Source organism: Eriocheir sinensis, chromosome 24 (assembly GCF_024679095.1).
Source record: "Eriocheir sinensis breed Jianghai 21 chromosome 24, ASM2467909v1, whole genome shotgun sequence".
Lineage (NCBI taxonomy): Eukaryota > Metazoa > Arthropoda > Malacostraca > Decapoda > Varunidae > Eriocheir > Eriocheir sinensis.
In genome coordinates, this window is record NC_066532.1 from 12,829,780 (window position 1) to 12,847,483 (window position 17,704).

Sequence of the window (17,704 nt, forward strand, 5' to 3'; positions counted from 1 at the left end):
CATAAGGTAGGTAATGAATGCAAGCTATTTTGCAGCAGCGGCGTTAGCTCGATCAATCCCTTTAGGGAACTGTGGTTTTGGTGGTTGTTAGCTCGATTAATCCCTGTAGGGAACAGTGGTTTTGGTGGTAGAAGGCCAGATCACTGAAAAATGGGCTTTCAAAATGTCCCTACAAAAATCCCCCAAAATTGGGAAAAATCCCTAGTCTCTAAAGAAAGGAAATTCCCTAACGTATACTCTTGTAATCTATTCCAATATAACGTAGCAGCCGCCGCAGCGGGTCTGTTGACGAGTGTCGGGCGTGTAATTGGATGGTCAGCGTAGTTGAGCCCCCACCCCACCACCCCCGGCGACCCAATCCGTAGTCGAGCAACTCTTGGGAAATGTCATGTTTCATAATTACATATGGTACAATACTGACAGTTAACCCATCCACTTCTTGTAAGTTGATGCTAGATCATTTTTACCGAGTAGTTTAGGGTACAAAATAAAACAAATTTGTGACAGCTGTCATCCAGAACTGACGTTCCTGCTGTTAACTGACCCGGGAGTGACCTACTGACTGCTACGTATGACCCTGGCCTCCATTTTACTCAAACTCCACTTTAAGTATCGCGCATTGAACAATATCCGTTTGTTTTCTGATACGTGCTTGTCACACCATGTGACACGTGACACGCCCGTGTCTTTGTTGGACCCGGTATTGGGATAGTAATCGGTCCTTTTGTTAACCTACATGCACACCAATAAAGAGGTTAAATACTCAGTTAACACTTACCGAGAGGTAAAGTAGACTGATATTTTGAGGGAGTGAGTGTCGGGCCTTCCATCCATTATGGCGGCTTGAAAACAACTGGCTTCAGGAACCCGCCGTTAGGTGCCGCCACTGAAACACCCTCGCGTAGTAAAATTTTACGAATGTATTCCTTTAAAATTAGAAAATACAAATAGCTGCGGCATTAGTTGCTTTAATATATAGAAAAAAATAACGTAAAACTCTTAGAAGACCGTTTTTTTTGTCCGAAATCGTTATAATTCATGCGCGTTTTGGATATTACTGACTTAGGAACTAGTTTCTGTGGTGTAGTATAAGGCATCTAAGAGGCTCAGTCTGCCCACAGAGCCCTCGTGTCATACAGCAACACTGTACTTAGAAATTTTCAAGGCACCCCCACATAATCAAGCCGTTTATGCAGTAAATTGGTACGAACAGGAACTAAAACCTTCACAAATGTGAAACAAAAGAAGTATCCTATGCAGTACCCATGCTATTTTTTCGGTATATTAGAAGCAGTTGTTAGCTAGATTAACCAAATACGCTCCCCCACCAAAAAAAAAAGTGGTGGAAGGCAGCATTGAGGAGTTCGCAGCTTTCAAGGTTTGTGGTGGTCGCAGTGCCATTCTCATCTTTGAGCCTGGCCACCTCCTCATTGATAGTGGTTTTGCTCCTGCAGTAGGAGTAGGAAACCTTGGGATTGGTCTTTATTTCCTGTGCCAGTGTGCGCTCAAACTGCCTCTTTGCACCTTTGACAGCGGATGTTGCCTCGTTCCGTGCCTGGCAGTACTGCTCGTACCTAAGTCTTGTTTTTCTCCTCTTGTACCTTTCCCAGGCCTTCTCTTTCAACATGATTTTATGTTTGGCATTCTGGGTCATCCATTTGGGCTTCGTGTTCTTGCCTCTTGGGGTTGTAGGTCTCTTGGGGACACATTTTTCTACCACCTGGTTGTATTTGTCAGTGATTTTTTTCCACATTTCATTTACTGGTAGACCTTGAAGCTCATCATTCCAGTTAATGGTAGAGAGTTGATTGTTTGCCTCAGTGTAGTCTCCCTTGTGGAACATGTATTTGTACGTTATATTAGAGTCTATGTGGACGGTTCCTTCTAAGTAGAAATTAAAAGCTAGTAGCACATGGTCGCTTGTACCAATCGGTGACTTATATTGTAGGTTGTCTAATTCTAAGGGGCTTTTGGTTAAGATGAGATCAAGTAGGGAGGGACTGTCATTTCCTCGGGCTCGCGTGAATTCGTGGACGTGCTGGTGAAGGAAGGTGTCTTGGCATGTGTCGTAGAACTTAACCTGATCGCTGTCCCTTCCACCAGCATCAACATGATTTTTCCAATCATTGTCCTTATAGTTATAATCCCTTATAGTTATAAAGGTACAAGAGGAGAAAAACAAGACTTAGGTACGAGCAGTACTGCCAGGCACGGAACGAGGCAACATCCACTGTCAAAGGTGCAAAGAGGCAGTTTGAGCGCACACTGGCACAGGAAATAAAGACCAATCCCAAAGTTTGCTTGGGAGTCAGTTCCACCATTCGGGTTATAGCTGTATGTATGTTGTCGTTGTATGTACTTGCGTGGGGCCGCAGGTGGTCTGTACACACTCGCAAGCAGAACTTGCTGGTTTCCTACCATGAGTACACTTGCCGTAGCTTCTACCTCACTCCAAGCTTCATCCTCCAGAGGTGTTGACGTAAGGTCTTTCCGTACCAGAATGGCCACTCCTCCTCCTTCGGTCACTCTGTCCTCTCTATATACTATACAAGCATTGGTGTCAAAGATTTGTGACGACGACTTCTCAGGTTTAAGTTTAGTTTCAGTTAGAAATGAAATGTGGGAATCGTGTTCCTTAACTACTACATCTAGGAGACTCCTTTTACGTACATTATTTACACCGTCGATGTTAGTGTATGTATTACAGTAAACTCTCTCGTATCCGGGTTAATAGAGCCACGGGGAGGCCAGCCACAAGAAGTAAGCACAATTTACGGCCAGCCCGCACCTCCAGATTGGGCTGGCCCATGGGACTCCCAAACCCCTGCGGGCCCCTTTACTTGCCTGTCGGACCGAGGGCGGTACTTTTCTGCATTTCTTATTCTGCCCTCACTCCCGCAGGAGTGCTAGCGGACCCACACGCCTTCTCCACGGGGACGGAGCCTTACTCACCTAATCCAGTCTGGATTTAGGCAGTCATCTAGGGTTCACACTGTGTGTTTCATTTAATAGTCCTTTAACACTCCCACCATTTAAACCTGCACTGCCTTGACTCTCGTCACTTCGATATGGTCTGCAGCGCTCGACAAGAAAGTTTACTTGCCAGTTGTACTGCGAAGCACACAGCTTTCCTGAGAACCTTCGCACCAGGACGTCAATATCATTGCTACATGCAAGCTGGGGCGCACCTTACGGGTGTGGCATGCCGCCCGGTTAGAGCTTAAAGGCATTGCGCGGGCAATTTGAACGACTTTTGGTGGCGTGCAACAATTTTTTTTTATTTTTTGGAAAAAATATAATATTTTTTTAAAACTCGAATACGGGCGAGGTCAGATACGGTGCACCCGGATAACTGAGGGTTTACTGTATGTTGTTACCCAAAAAAGCATGAGGTGTCTTTTTACCCCAATGAGATCCAATGTTACCCCAATGAATATGAATTTTTTTTGTACCCCAGTGATCTCTTAAATCTACCTTACTGTTAATTGAGGTAAAAAGATGTCTTTTTTACCCAAATGATACTCCATTTTGCTTGTGTTCATTAAAGAAAAAAGACTTCTTTTATCTTTAAGATACCCCACGTTACAATGATGTTCATTGGGGTCAAATGTAGTCTTTTAATTTTAACCCCAATGATGCCCCACTGCCTTTTTATACCAATGTTCCATGAAATTACTAATTATTTAACAATAATATCGTGTTCATTCATTGTTTTGACTTTGCCAATACTCTAGTAAATGTCTTTTAACCCCCATGATCCCCTTCTATACCAGAATGTAGACATCTTTTTACCCCAGTAAGACCCCACAGTATGCCAATGTAGACGTCTTTTTACCCCAATGAGACCCAATGGACCATATTGGCTATACAGGCAGCGCCACACGTGGCCACTCAGTGAACTGTCAAAGCAGTACTTTCCATAGAACTCAAGTTATGTACTAGAGTGCGTCAGAGGCTTCCTCCAGGATACAAGGCCTTGGTGCCGCCACCGCTCCAAGCCAACGACTGCACACACTTTACTCCTACCCGATTTCCTGACTCTACTATTTGACATGGAGGAGAACTGAAATCGGGTAGGAGTGAAGTGTGTGCAATCATCGGCTTGGGGCGACAGCGGCATCATGGCCGTGTATCCCTGAGACAGCCTCAGACGCACTCTAGTCTATAACTTGAACTCTATGGAAAATATAGCTTAGAATTGAGTGGCCACATGTGGCGTTGCCTGTATAGCCAATACGGTCCATTATATGCCAGTGTAGAACTCTTATTTACCCCAATGAGACCCCACTGTACACCAATGTAGACATCTTTTTACAGTAAAACCTCACCATTTGTGCCCTCGCCATATGCGCAGCCTTAATTTGCGGCCATCATCCCACCATTTGCGCAGGTAGTCTTGCCACTTGTGCACCTTGCCGCTATGGTAACGGCGTCTCACTGGCAGCAAAATGGCGTCCGCTGATCTTGAGGACGTTTACTTGCTGTTCTGTCAGCAAAATAGCGTCCGCTGATCTTGAGGATGTTTACTAGCTGTTCTGGCAGCAAAATGGTGTCCGCTGATCTTGAGGACGTTTACTAGCTGTTCTGGCAGCAAAATGGTGTCCGCTGATCTTGAGGACGTTTACTAGCTGTTCTGGCAGCAAAATGGTGTCCGCTGATCTTGAGGACGTTTACTAGCTGTTCTGGCAGCAAAATAGCGTCCGCTGATCTTGAGGATGTTTACTAGCTGTTCTGGCAGCAAAATAGCGTCCGCTGATCTTGAGGACGTTTACTAGCTGTTCTGGCAGCAAAGTAGCGTCTGCTGATCTTGAGGATGTTTACTAGCTGTTCTGGCAGCAAAATGACGTCCGCTGATCTTGAGGATGTTTACTAGCTGTTCTGGCAGCAAAATGACGTCCGCTGATCTTGAGGATGTTTACTAGCTGTTCTGGCAGCAAAATGACGTCCGCTGATCTTGAGGATGTTTACTAGCTGTTCTGGCAGCAAAGTAGCGTCTGCTGATCTTGAGGATGTTTACTAGCTGTTCTGGCAGCAAAATAGCGTCCGCTGATCTTGAGGACGTTTACTAGCTGTTCTGTCAGCCAAATAGCGTCCGCTGATCTTGAGGACGTTTACTAGCTGTTCTGGCAGCAAAATGACGTCCGCTGATCTTGAGGACGTTTACTAGCTGTTCTGGCAGCAAAATGACGTCCGCTGATCTTGAGGACGTTTACTAGCTGTTCTGGCAGCAAAATGACGTCCGCTGATCTTGAGGACGTTTACTAGCTGTTCTGGCAGCAAAATGGCGTCCGCTGATCTTGAGGACGTTTACTAGCTGTTCTGGCAGCAAAATGACGTCCGCTGATCTTGAGGACGTTTACTAGCTGTTCTGGCAGCAAAATGACGTCCGCTGATCTTGAGGACGTTTACTAGCTGTTCTGGCAGCAAAATGGCGTCCGCTGATCTTGAGGACGTTTACTAGCTGTTCTGGCAGCCAAATAGCGTCCGCTGATCTTGAGGACGTTTACTAGCTGTTCTGGCAGCCAAATAGCGTCCGCTGATCTTGAGGACGTTTACTAGCTGTTCTGGCAGCAAAATAGCGTCCGCTGATCTTGAGGACGTTTACTAGCTGTTCTGGCAGCCAAATAGCGTCCGCTGATCTTGAGGACGTTTACTAGCTGTTCTGTCAGCAAAGTAGCGTCCGCTGATCTTGAGGATGTTTACTAGCTGTTCTGGCAGCAAAATAGCGTCCGCTGATCTTGAGGACGTTTACTAGCTGTTCTGGCAGCAAAATAGCGTCCGCTGATCTTGAGGATGTTTACTAGCTGTTCTGGCAGCAAAATAGCGTCTGCTGATCTTGAGGACGTTTACTAGCTGTTCTGGCAGCAAAATAGCGTCCGCTGATCTTGAGGACGTTTACTAGCTGTTCTGGCAGCAAAATAGCGTCCGCTGATCTTGAGGATGTTTACTAGCTGTTCTGGCAGCAAAATAGCGTCCGCTGATCTTGAGGACGTTTACTAGCTGTTCTGGCAGCAAAATAGCGTCTGCTGATCTTGAGGACGTTTACTAGCTGTTCTGGCAGCAAAATAGCATTCGCTGATTTTGAGGATGTTTACTAGCTGTTCTGGCAGCAAAATGGCATCCGCTGATTTTGAGGACGTTTACTAGCTGTTCTGGCAGCAAAATGGCATCCGCTGATCTTCTGAGGACGTTTACTAGCTGTTCTGGCAGCAAAATGGCGTCCACTGATCTTCTGAGGACGTTTACTAGCTGTTCTGGCAGCAAAATGGCATCCGCTGATCTTCTGAGGACGTTTACTCATAGCTGGGCACGATAACAGAAAACCTTATTCTCGATAACTGATAATGAAAAACCATATCGGTGATAACCGATATTCGTTAACTGGAGACACAAATACAGGCGATAACCGATACCCGATATAAATCCACAATTCCGATACTAGCTAGCGATAAGTCTGATAGGCGAAAGCGATACTATATTGATATTTTAGATAAAAAAACCTTGCTGAATTCAGATTTTCATTATCTGTATTTTAGAAAACTTACAAAACCTGAAAACCACACCTTTACACATACATATGGACGGTAATACTAGAAATGCCGGAACCGAGGTTGTGTTATTTGGCTTCCCCACCGTGAAAAGCTGGCGCTTTTGTTTACAAACACTGGTCTCTCTGCGCATGCTCAGACCAGCAAGTGATACTTGTACAGTCTCACAAAGCTTTTTAACCGTAATTAAGAGTTGCTGGAAGGCTGAATCAGACATACAGTACCACTACCACCATCCTCGCTGTTTCTAGAACGACACTCTGTACGAGTTGTATTTATATGTACAGTGTGTCCTTCTAGAAACAGCGAGGATGGTGGTACTGTATGTCTGATTCAGCTTTCCAGCAACTCTTAATGTGTGAAAAAGCTTTGTGAGACTGTACAGGTCTACGCTTACTGGTCTGGGCATGCGCAGTTCATGAGAGACCAGTGTTTGACAATGGGACACCAAATAACAAAACATCAGGCACCTTCAATACCATGGCATGCTCACAAATGGATATGGAATATCAAATTTAAGGCAGTGAATAATCATTTTTTGGGAAAATTAAATGATTTTTCTCTTTGATATATTGATTTTTGAGCAACATAAAAAAATAACCTAGTGTTTTAATGTTGATGATCTAAGTATGAAATCTCTTCACCAAAGATATTTCATACCCCGAAGTTTTTTCATACAACACTGGGCCACGCATGCGCAGCAGGGAGATAACGTTAGTGATTATCGCTAGTTTGGTTACAAAAGTAACGAAGATACCAATATATATTTAAATAAGTAGCGGATGACCGATAAGCCGATTTTGTTATCAGCGATAAAGTATCGCGATAACGCCCAGCTATGCATTTACTAGCTGTTTTGGCAGCAAAATAGCGTCTGTTGATCTTCTGAGGACGTTTACTAGCCTAAACCCTGGAAGAACCCGATGATGACCATAGCACAGGTGGAAGTGATTAAGAAGGTGGACAGTGGAAGGAAAAAGCGAGAGATTGGCCAGAAGTATGAAGTGTTTCCTGCCAGCAGACCTTTTTTTTTTTTTTTTTTTTTTCTTTTTTTCTGGTAGGGGGGTTTTGGTCCATGACCTCCCATATGTATTTTTCCCCATAGATTATTAAGTTCGCCATTTGTGCACCTTCGGACCGCCCACATGTGCACAAATGGTGAGGTTTGACTGTACTTCAATGAGACCCAATTATAGGCCAGTGTAGAAGTCTATTTATCCCAATGAGACCCCACTGTACACCAATGTAGACATCTTTTTACCTCAATGAGACCCAATTATAGGCCAGTGTTACCCCAATGAGACCACACTGTACACTAATGTAGACATCTTTTTACCTCAATGAGACCCTAATGTACACCAATGTAGATGTCTTTTTACCCCATTGAAACCCTATTGTATGCCAGTGTAGGCTAGATGTCATTTTACTATATTGATACCACACTGTATGCCATTGTAAGTGTCTTTTTACTCCAATGACACCCCACTGTATGCCAGTGTGGCAGTGTAGACTTCTTTTTATAACAATAATACCCTTGTGTATCCCACTGTAGATGGCTTGTTACCTATATCAATGATACATCATTGTACCCCACTGTTGATGTAGAGGCAGTAGATGAAAGGCTTAGAAAACAAATTTGTGACGCGAAGGTAGTAAGAGGAATGTTTCGATGGATCTGGTCATCTTGCAGTGCTGGCAAAGTTAAAGCTGAAAGAAAAGTGGGTGTTTGAAAAGAAAGGTGAAATAAAAAAAGGAAATACTGAAGATAGAAAAGTTACAAGAAAAAGAAAAAAAGATGAGTATAACTGTGAAATGGCAGAGGCCTTAAGTGAAAAATGGGAAAGTTTTTTTAACATTTAAAGAAATAATGGTAACTACAACAAAAAAAGTGTTTGGGATGAAAGTGGTGAGAGATGGAAAAAGAAAAGGAAATTCATGGTGGACAGAAGAGATAAGGAGGATAGTAAAAAGAAAAAAGGGAACTTTTAAGAAAACTCAAGAAAGAAATGTGGCTGAGCAAGTAAAAAGGGAAAGGAAAAAGAAATATAAATGCAAAATTAGATTAAAACAAGCAATTAAAGAAAGTAAGAAGAGAGTTGATGAAGACTTTGGAAAAAAGACTAAGTGAAAAATATAAAGGGAACAGGAAATCCTATTGGAAAGAAGTAAAAAACAAAATAAATGCAGAAAATATCTCCAAGTAAAATAAATGAAGTTATGGATGAGAATCAAAAGATGTTGAAAGACAGGGAAGCTGTGAAAGAGAGATGGAGAGAATATTTCAAAAACTTAATGAATTTTGAGGATGGACGTCCAGCAGCTGTAACAGCTGCAGTTTTGAGTAGAGGTAGAGGAGGAGTATATAAAGAAAGAAGTAAATCAGGCAATAAAAAGATTAAAAAATGGATAGGCAGCAGGAATTGATGGAATCACAGCAGAAATGTTGAAGTGTGGAGATGTAGTTGTTAAATGGATGGTCAAGATATGTGAAGTAGCATGGGAAGGGGGGGGGAGTGCCAGCAGACTGGACGAAAGTCATCATTGTCCCAGTTTACAAGGGGAAGGGCAGGAGAGGGGAATGTGGGAGCTATAGAGGTATAAGTCTCCTGAGTATACTCAGAAAGGTATATGGAAAAGTCATAATAGAGAGGGTGCAAAGACTTACAGAAGAGAAAATCAGTGAAGAGCAAGGAGGCTTCAGGAAGGGAAGGGGATGTGTGGATCAGATATTTTCCTTCAGGATGGTAGTAGAAAAAATAATAGCAAAAGGAAAGAAACTATACGCTGCCTTCATGGATTTGGAAAAAGCTTATGACAGAGTCGATTGGATTGCATTGTGGGATGTTTTAAAGATTTATGGTGTGGGAGGAAAACTGCTTAGTGCAATAAAGTCTTTCTATGAGGATGTATCTGCATGTTTCAAAATTACTGGAAAAACAAGTGAACATTTTGAGATAAAAGTGGGCTTAAGACAAGGGTGTGTCATGTCACCATGTCTATTCAATATTTATATGGATGGTGTTATTAGAGAAATGAAGGGCAAAGTTAGAGAAGTTGGAGTAAGAATGTTCGATGAGGGAAGGAAGTGGGTACTGAATTCAATACTGCTTGCTGATGACACGGTGCTCATTGCAGAAAATGAAAGTGACCTACAAAATTTGGTCAGTATTTTTGATAGTGTCTGTAACAGGAGAAAGCTGAAAGTAAATGTCAACAAAAGTAAAGTGATGGTTTGTGAGTGAAGTAGAAGTGAGGTTGTAGATTTTGTATGCCCATATAGAGTGGGAATTGAATGTGAAGCAAGCAGGCAGTTCCCCATATGGAATGTCTGTAACATTTAGTATTGATTAATTACATTTGGTTATACTAATGGTTAACTCTAATGGATGTAACATTTTGATGAACTATAAACTAATGTATGTAACATTTTAATGAACTATAAACAATTTATTATAATTTAAAAGTGGTTATTAAATTTCTCCAGACTGGGAGCACACTGTGAAGGTTGGGGTGCTGGACTGTGCAGAGGATGAAAATGTACCAATTTGCCGAGAACACGATATCATGGCATACCCCACTATAAGACTTTTTGCCGCATACGCTAGTAAGGTGAGTATTTTAGGGACTTCACTGTGTGCTGTTTCATAGAGAGAGAGAGAGAGAGAGAGAGAGAGAGAGAGAGAGAAACTGTTTATTGAAGCTATTAGATATTGCATATAAATTGTTTAACATTTTAGACAGAAGTGAAGAAAAATGCTTCAAAGCCTTCTTTTAATTATATTTTAAGGGGATAGTGTAACTTGCTGAGAAATTTTACTTCTCAGGGAGATACTGGCTCTGACATGCCCCACCTGACATCAGTGAGGGAACTGGAGGAGGCCACCATTAACTTCCTAGTGGAGAAACAGAAAGCAAACAATGGCTCCAAGTCCTGGGTAAATTTGCAACCATACAAGTAAGTAAGGAGCCTCACTTTTATGTATTTATCTATTTTTCTGTCTCTTCATAGGCCTACTTTTCAAACTGTGTTAGTAGGGGGCAGCACCATGCCATCCAGTCTCTTGGCATAACAGAGACAGAAATGCAATACCTCTCACTTGCTTTGCTTAACCCCTGAAGGACAGGTGACAGGTTTTTCTGGTCTGCCTTTCCTAGACTTAAATGAACTTGTCGTGGGGAATTTGTAACAGCGGTCCGCCTAGGCTAGTACGTACTCTACTCATCCCCTCAGTCACCACAGTTCACCACAGCAACACCAATGAGCCTAGAGATTTCTACTTTAATGCAGAGTAAAAGGAAAGGATGGATAAGTGTAATGCTATTAAAATAAAAGCTATTGGTCCTGGCAGAGCTGAAAAATTGATAATGGAAGATGAGCAATTTCCCAGAAATTATCGAAACATCCCCATCCTTTAGGGTTTGAAGGGCTGTGAGGTTAAGTACTACAATGTTTAATTCAAATAATTTCATATAAAACTGTAGTAGCTATGGAAGGATTGCTCCCCTGCTTTATTTCTTCTCATTGTCCTGACTGAGGAAGTATCTGCAGGCTTGAAAGCATGCAAGTGTCCCCTTTCAGCTTCTAAATAAAATAAGCATCATCAGCTGCTCTCGCTTGATGGATGGTGCCATGAGATATTATGTCAAACTTTGCTCTATGCAGTAGACCCTCTGCTTAACATGTTTCTTGTTAAGGAATTTTCTATGACCCAAAATGTAAATTTAGGACACATTTTCTATATAACACAGTTACCTGCCACATAAAGCAAATTAAATTAGGAGCATGATATAAAAAACACTCCTTGCAGTAGTGAGGCCAGTCATTTAAATAGAAACACAGAAACAACCAATGAAAATGTAGAATAAATACAATAACATGTGGAAGGCCACTGGCAAGCATATGTCTGCTCATTGGTTGATTATATTTTTTTATCCTGTAGACACACGGAGAATAATTTCCAGGAATAATCCAGAATTAGTTTTGAAATACCGTGATATTTTAAATTTGTGTGCACCTGATGCAACCCATAACATACTCACCTGAAACTAGCTTTCCGAGCACCCATGGGCGGACTTCATACTCTGTTTACACCTCTACAAACACACCACCACCTCACCCTTGCCACAATACTATACAGTGGAACCTCGATTCTCAAACTTGTTCCCCCATGAAGCTTCACTTCCTTCTGTTGACCAGTTTTCCCATGACACTTCCTTACAATTAAAATCTCCCATTATTAGAATCTTATCCTTCTCCTCCAGCAATCTCCTTAGGCAATCCAATTTGTCTTCCAGCTTCTTCTTGTACAATTCTTCTGTCCATTAATCCTTTCCTTGCTGAGCGCTCGCAACGAGACTATTCCCCCAGGCGCCCTCAGGCACTCCAGCGGGGGAAGGGGATCAGTTTTAACCGCTGTATCTCAAAAACTATTCATCGCAGCTACAAACCAAAAACACCATTGGAAAAAGGAGGCCAAGATCTATAAGATTCAGTTATGTAAGCCTCTCCTGTGAACGTACAGGCATGTTCTGGGGGTGCTTTTTGCTGTGAGTGCGACTGGCGCTCGCAACGAGCTTTTAGCACCACCAGCAAGTGACGCTAGTGCTCGCTCTTTTAACCTCTGTATCTCAAAAACTATTCATCACAGTAAAAAACACAAACACCATTGGAAAGAAGAGGCCAAGGTCTATAAGATTCGGTAATGTAAGCCTCTCCTGCGAATCCACAGGCACGTTCAGGGGATGTTGCCTGTGAAGACGTACATTTAGGCGTGCGCGACAGTCAGCCGTAAGGCAACTACTGAGTAGATCTCTTGATGATGGGGTGCTGGCAGGGCAATATTGCCAACTGCAAAATTTACAACTATTTGGTCAAAATATCAGTCAGGTGATAGGTGAAGCTATGCAAAAATGCTACTATATTGGACAACAACATCCACCGGTTGCTCGTCCGTAGACTTTCCGCACTAGGCCGACATGATTTTCCACCAAATTTTGTGGAAAACCCATTGAATTGGCAATGCTGTGGGTTGAGAAATAGTGTTGGAACACTCTCATACGTGGGAAATTTGAGTGTGACTGGAGCTCGCAGCGAGCGTTTAGCACCACCAGCAAGTTACGCTAATGCTCGCTGCAAGCGTTTAGCAATGAAAGGGTTAATTGGTTTTTGGAGGGACATACACCACTACGATATTTCTGCATCCTCCCCTTTGCAGTCTTATTCCCACACTCAAGACCTCCGCTTCCCCTTCGCCATAGGTGACACCCTCCACTGTCCATTCTTTTTTCAACAATAGCATCACTCCTCCTCCTTGTTTATTTTCTCTATTTCTCATCCATACATTATATTTACCATCCCCTAAGTTAAATGCATCTATACTACCAGTCAGTTTGGTTTCCATAATCCCCATAACATCTGGTTTTTCCTTACTCAGGTAATCTCCTATTTCCAACACACGATATTAACCTGTTCACATTAGTGTATGCCACCTTCAAGCTGTCTCCTCTTCCCTTCTGTACCACTTCCTTAGGTCCATGTCTGTCACTCTCCAGAAAAACTTCTTTTTTTCCTCTTCTGACCTTGCTTCATTCTTTTCATTGGCTTGATTCTTCAATTCTCTTATCGTGTTCCTTTCCTCCACACTTCTGTCCTTTCTTACCCAGACTTTTTTGTAGGTCTCTGTTCTTGCTAACTTCCATGACTTTCCCACCACTTCTTCTGCAGCAGCTTGAGACCTAAATCTAATTTTTACTGGTCGTTGGGCTCCTTCTTCATACTTTCCAAGCCTGAATACTTCTTCGATCTCTCCTACCAGCTCATGACCTTCTTCCTGAATTGCTTCAATTACTTGTTCCACTTCCTTCCTTTCTTTCTTTTCCCTTGTATGTTTAATCGGCATGTGCTCTTCATTAATGCCCACCACTACTACAGACTTCTTTTTTTCAACCGTGTCCCTCACTATTTCTGTTTTTTCTTTTATCACCTTGATCACTTTTTCAGTTATAGCTTCATCCTTAGCCTTGACTTGCTCCTCCACAATTTTCTTAAAGCTGACATTCTCCTTTTCTTGTTCCTCCTTCCAGACTTTATGCATTTCCTTTAATTCCTTGACTTTAACCTCTGTATCCTCTGCCTTCTTCTCATTCAATGTTACCTGCTTGTGCAGGTCATTGTATGCATTTTTCCATACATTTTTCTCCATCTTTAGGATGTCAATCTCTCTCCAACGTCCCCATTCTGTCCTTCATTTCCTTCATCTCTCTTTCCAAGTCAATAAGTCTCCTCAACATAATGCCTCAGTCTCTGTGCCTCTCCACGTCTTCCAAGAAACCTTCAAAATAATTGTCCCTTTTCCTGGTTACCGGTGTAAACAAACCCGGTGGTGGCGACGGCATTATTCAGTGTTATTTGCTGTTGTCAGCCTTCAATACTTCGGGACAGCACGATTACCACCTAGCACGGCTCCCACCTTAATTTCCACGTCTAGGGTTTAGTTCCCGCACAGCTTGATGACATTATGAAGACGCGTCAGGAGTTCAACTGTGTCCGTCTGCCATCTTGGTGTGTGTGTGTGTGTGTGTGTGTATGAGAGAGAGAGAGAGAGATTTACATAGATTTACATAGAAAATCAGACCACACAGACCCCATGGTCCAGACTTGGTGGTCTGTCCTTAAACCTAAGTGATTTTACATTAATCAGAAGACTCCAAAACGTTGCATTTCTACTCTAGTTGATATTAAGTTGAAGGAAGTGACGGTCGAGCTTATTTTTGAAGGAGTCAATCGTGTTACACTGGACCACTGACGGTGGAAGCTTATTCCATTCTCGCACTACAACGTTGGTGAAGAAAAATTTGGTGCAGTCTGAATTTACTTGTCTACATCTGAGTTTTACGCCATTGTTCCTCGTGCGCAAAGTGTCATCGATCATAAACAATGTTGATCTGTCTACATTCGTGAAACCATTAAGTATTTTAAAACATTCGATCAGTTTTCCTCGGAGGCGACGTTTCTCAAGAGAGAACATGTTAAGGGTAGAAAGCCTTTCTTCGTAGGATTTGTTGCGCAAGGAAGGGATCATTTTCGTTGCCTGACGCTGAACACCTTCTAATTTAGCAATATCCTTTGCATGGTGGGGAGACCAAAACTGTACCGCATATTCCAAGTGGGGTCTGACTAAACTGTTGTAGAGCGGGAGTATTACATCTTTATTCTTGAATACAAAGTTTCTTTTAATGAAGCCCAACATTCTGTTCGCTTTATTTGCTGCATCGATGCATTGCTGTGAGAATTTGAGGTTTGACGCGATTTTGACCCCCAAGTCTTTGACGCATTGAACGCTTTTGAGTTTAACGCGCATTTCGTATTCGAACTTCTTATTCCTCGTTCCAACTTGAAGGACCTGGCACTTGTCTACGTTAAAGGGCATCTCCCATCTATCCGACCAAGCTGAAATTTTGTGCAAATCCTCTTGAAGGCTTTGCCTGTCTTCGTCAGTGAGAACCGAGTTGCCAATCTTTGTGTCGTCTGCAAATTTACTAATGCAGTTATTGAGTCCAACATCCACGTCGTTGATGTAAATAATGAAGAGCACTGGGCCAAGGACCGAGCCCTGAGGGACGCCACTAGTGACAGGCGCCCACTCTGAGTTAAATCCGTCGATCACTACTCTTTGTTGTCTGTTGCTCAACCAATTCGCGATCCATTGGTTTACTTGACCGTCAATACCTATTTGCTTTAATTTGTAAAGTAATTTATGATGCTGGACTTTATCAAACGCTTTCTGGAAATCAAGATAGACTACGTCCAGTGATTTGGTTACGTCATAAATAGTGAAGAGGTCGTTATAAAAGGTTAATAGGTTTGATAGGCAGGATCTTTTGTTTCGGAAGCCATGTTGTGAGTCCCCAATCAATGAGTGGCTTTCAAGGTAATTCACAATTTTGTCTCTAATTATGCCCTCAAGTAGCTTACCTACAACCGAAGTTAGACTAATGGGCCTGTAATTACCTGGTACTTTTTTGTCTCCTTTCTTGAAAATCGGTGTCACGTTAGCCTTTTTCCAATCTGAAGGGACGATGCCTTGTCGCAAGGACATATTGAATACGGTTGTGAGGGAGGAGAGTATTTAGCTCTTTGTTTCTTTCAGCAGAGTTGGATATACTTTGTCAGGTCCAGGACTTTTATTTGATTTAAGTGAATGGAGAGCTTTAAGGACTTCATCGGTTGTTATTTCAAAATTAGGCAATGCATGCTCGAGATTTACAATAGTACTGGTGTTGGTGGTAGCGAGAGGAAGACTGTTAGTATTAAACACCGAGGAAAAGTAATTGTTTAAGAGGTTTGCAATGTGTTGGCTGTCAGTCACTAGTGCACCGTCGCTGTTTGTTAAAGGTCCAATACCACTTTTGATCGCCTTTCTGTTGTTTATGTAACTGAAGAAAGATTTCTGATTATTTTTACAGTTGGCTGCAATATTTTCTTCATATCTACGCTTTGCCTGACCTACTAGTCTTTTTACTCGCCTGGCATCATTATAAAGTCTAATGTTTTCGGGCGTGCTTTGTTCTTTCTTTAACCTGTAAAACAATTTTCTCTCATTGACTGATTGTTTAATTTCGCTATTAAACCACGGTGGGCTTTTATTAGTGTTAATTCGCTTCTCGCACAAGGGGACGAATGTGTTCTGCTGAGTGAGTAAGTGATTTTAAGGCTTAGCCAGGCTTCATCTACGTTGCCGTCATCTGATAGTTGTATTTCTGTTAGTTTTGTCGGATTTCTACGAAGTTAGCTCTTTTGAAATTGGGCACCTTTACTTTATTTTCAGTCACTGATGATTGAGCTTTAATGTCGACGCGCACTAATTTATGATCGCAAGAACCGAGGTGTTCTCCTACCGTGACACTACTGACTAGGTTATCTTGGGTTGTTATAACAAGGTCGAGTATATTATTTTGTCGAGTTGGCTCAGAAACCATTTGGCTTAGATAATTTTCTTCTAGAAATTCGATCATTCTATGTGACTCGCCTTCTGTACCTGACAGTGTCGCCCAGTCGATATGGGGGAGGTTAAAGTCTCCTAATATCAGTGAGTTGCTGTTATTAAGTGACTGCCTTAAGACGCTGTACATTTCAAGGTCGTCATCGAGTGATTGCCCGGGAGGTCTGTAGGTGACAGATATATTTAAGTTGACTTTGGCAATGTTTACTACACGCACAAATGTTCAACGTTACTGTTTCCGGTGTTTTGTCAGTGGGTTGCAAATAGCTTTTGACATAAAGGGCGACGCCACCGCCTCTACGGTTTACACGATCTTTGTTGAAGAGTCTGTAGCCATCTATGTTGTATTCGGAACTTAAATCAATATTTGTGGTGTCGATAAATGTTACGTTATAGCAATTATGTCAAAATTTTCTGTTAAAGCAAGACATCTCAGTTCATCAAATTTGTTTCTTAGGCTACGCGCATTGAAACTAAGGATTTTAAGTTATCTAGAGGCTTGGTAATAGAGGTGGTGGTACTTGCGGGATCACGGTTACGGGTTTGTTGTGATGCACGGCGTCTATTTACACGGGCGGGGTGGAGGGACGTGGCCGTGACTCGTTTTGTTCGGATGACACGCACTGCTTCGTTGAGGAGCCTTCCGAGTCTGGCTGCCCTGATGGGAGAAAGGTTCAATCCGTCAATGTGAAAGAGCTCATTTTGTCAATAGAAATTGTAACATGCTATTAGGAAATCCACGTCAAGCTCCCTACAAAGAGTCTGTAAGCGGTTTTTTAGTCTTAAGGACTTACTGAAAAGTCGCTCTCCGCCCAAGTCCGTGGTAGAACTCCTGAAATCAAAATGTTAGGGATTTAGTCTTATACTGCTGGATGAGCCTACGGTACTTCTCCAGGAGTTCCTCAGACCGGTCGTGGTGACGCTGCTCGTACCTGTGTGAATAACAAACAGTGAATCATTAGTAGCCTGGGGGGAGATCTCCTCAAGAGCAGCAGTTATGTCGTCGATCCCAGCACCAGGATAGCAATAGTTCCGTCTTCGACGAGGAACTCTGCCGCAGAACTCAACGACCTGCTGGCGAATCTTGGAGTCACCCACCAGGAAGGTGCTCTCCTGCTCGTCCTCCTCCTCCAGAATGGCAAACCTGTTGAAGCA

The 17,704-nt window shown here is 42.5% G+C and overlaps 1 protein-coding gene across 6 annotated transcripts in view; it reads left to right on the forward strand.

The window, feature by feature from the left end:
- LOC127002859 (sulfhydryl oxidase 2-like) overlaps positions 1 to 17,704 on the forward strand; it is a 59,661-nt gene that overhangs the window by 1,526 nt on the left and 40,431 nt on the right. For all 6 annotated transcript variants that reach the window (XM_050869085.1, XM_050869086.1, XM_050869087.1 and 3 more), the window contains exons 2-3: positions 10,033 to 10,157; positions 10,373 to 10,503. In XM_050869085.1, the coding sequence (XP_050725042.1) occupies positions 10,033 to 10,157; positions 10,373 to 10,503 (256 nt within the window). The remainder of the gene's footprint in view (positions 1 to 10,032; positions 10,158 to 10,372; positions 10,504 to 17,704) is intronic.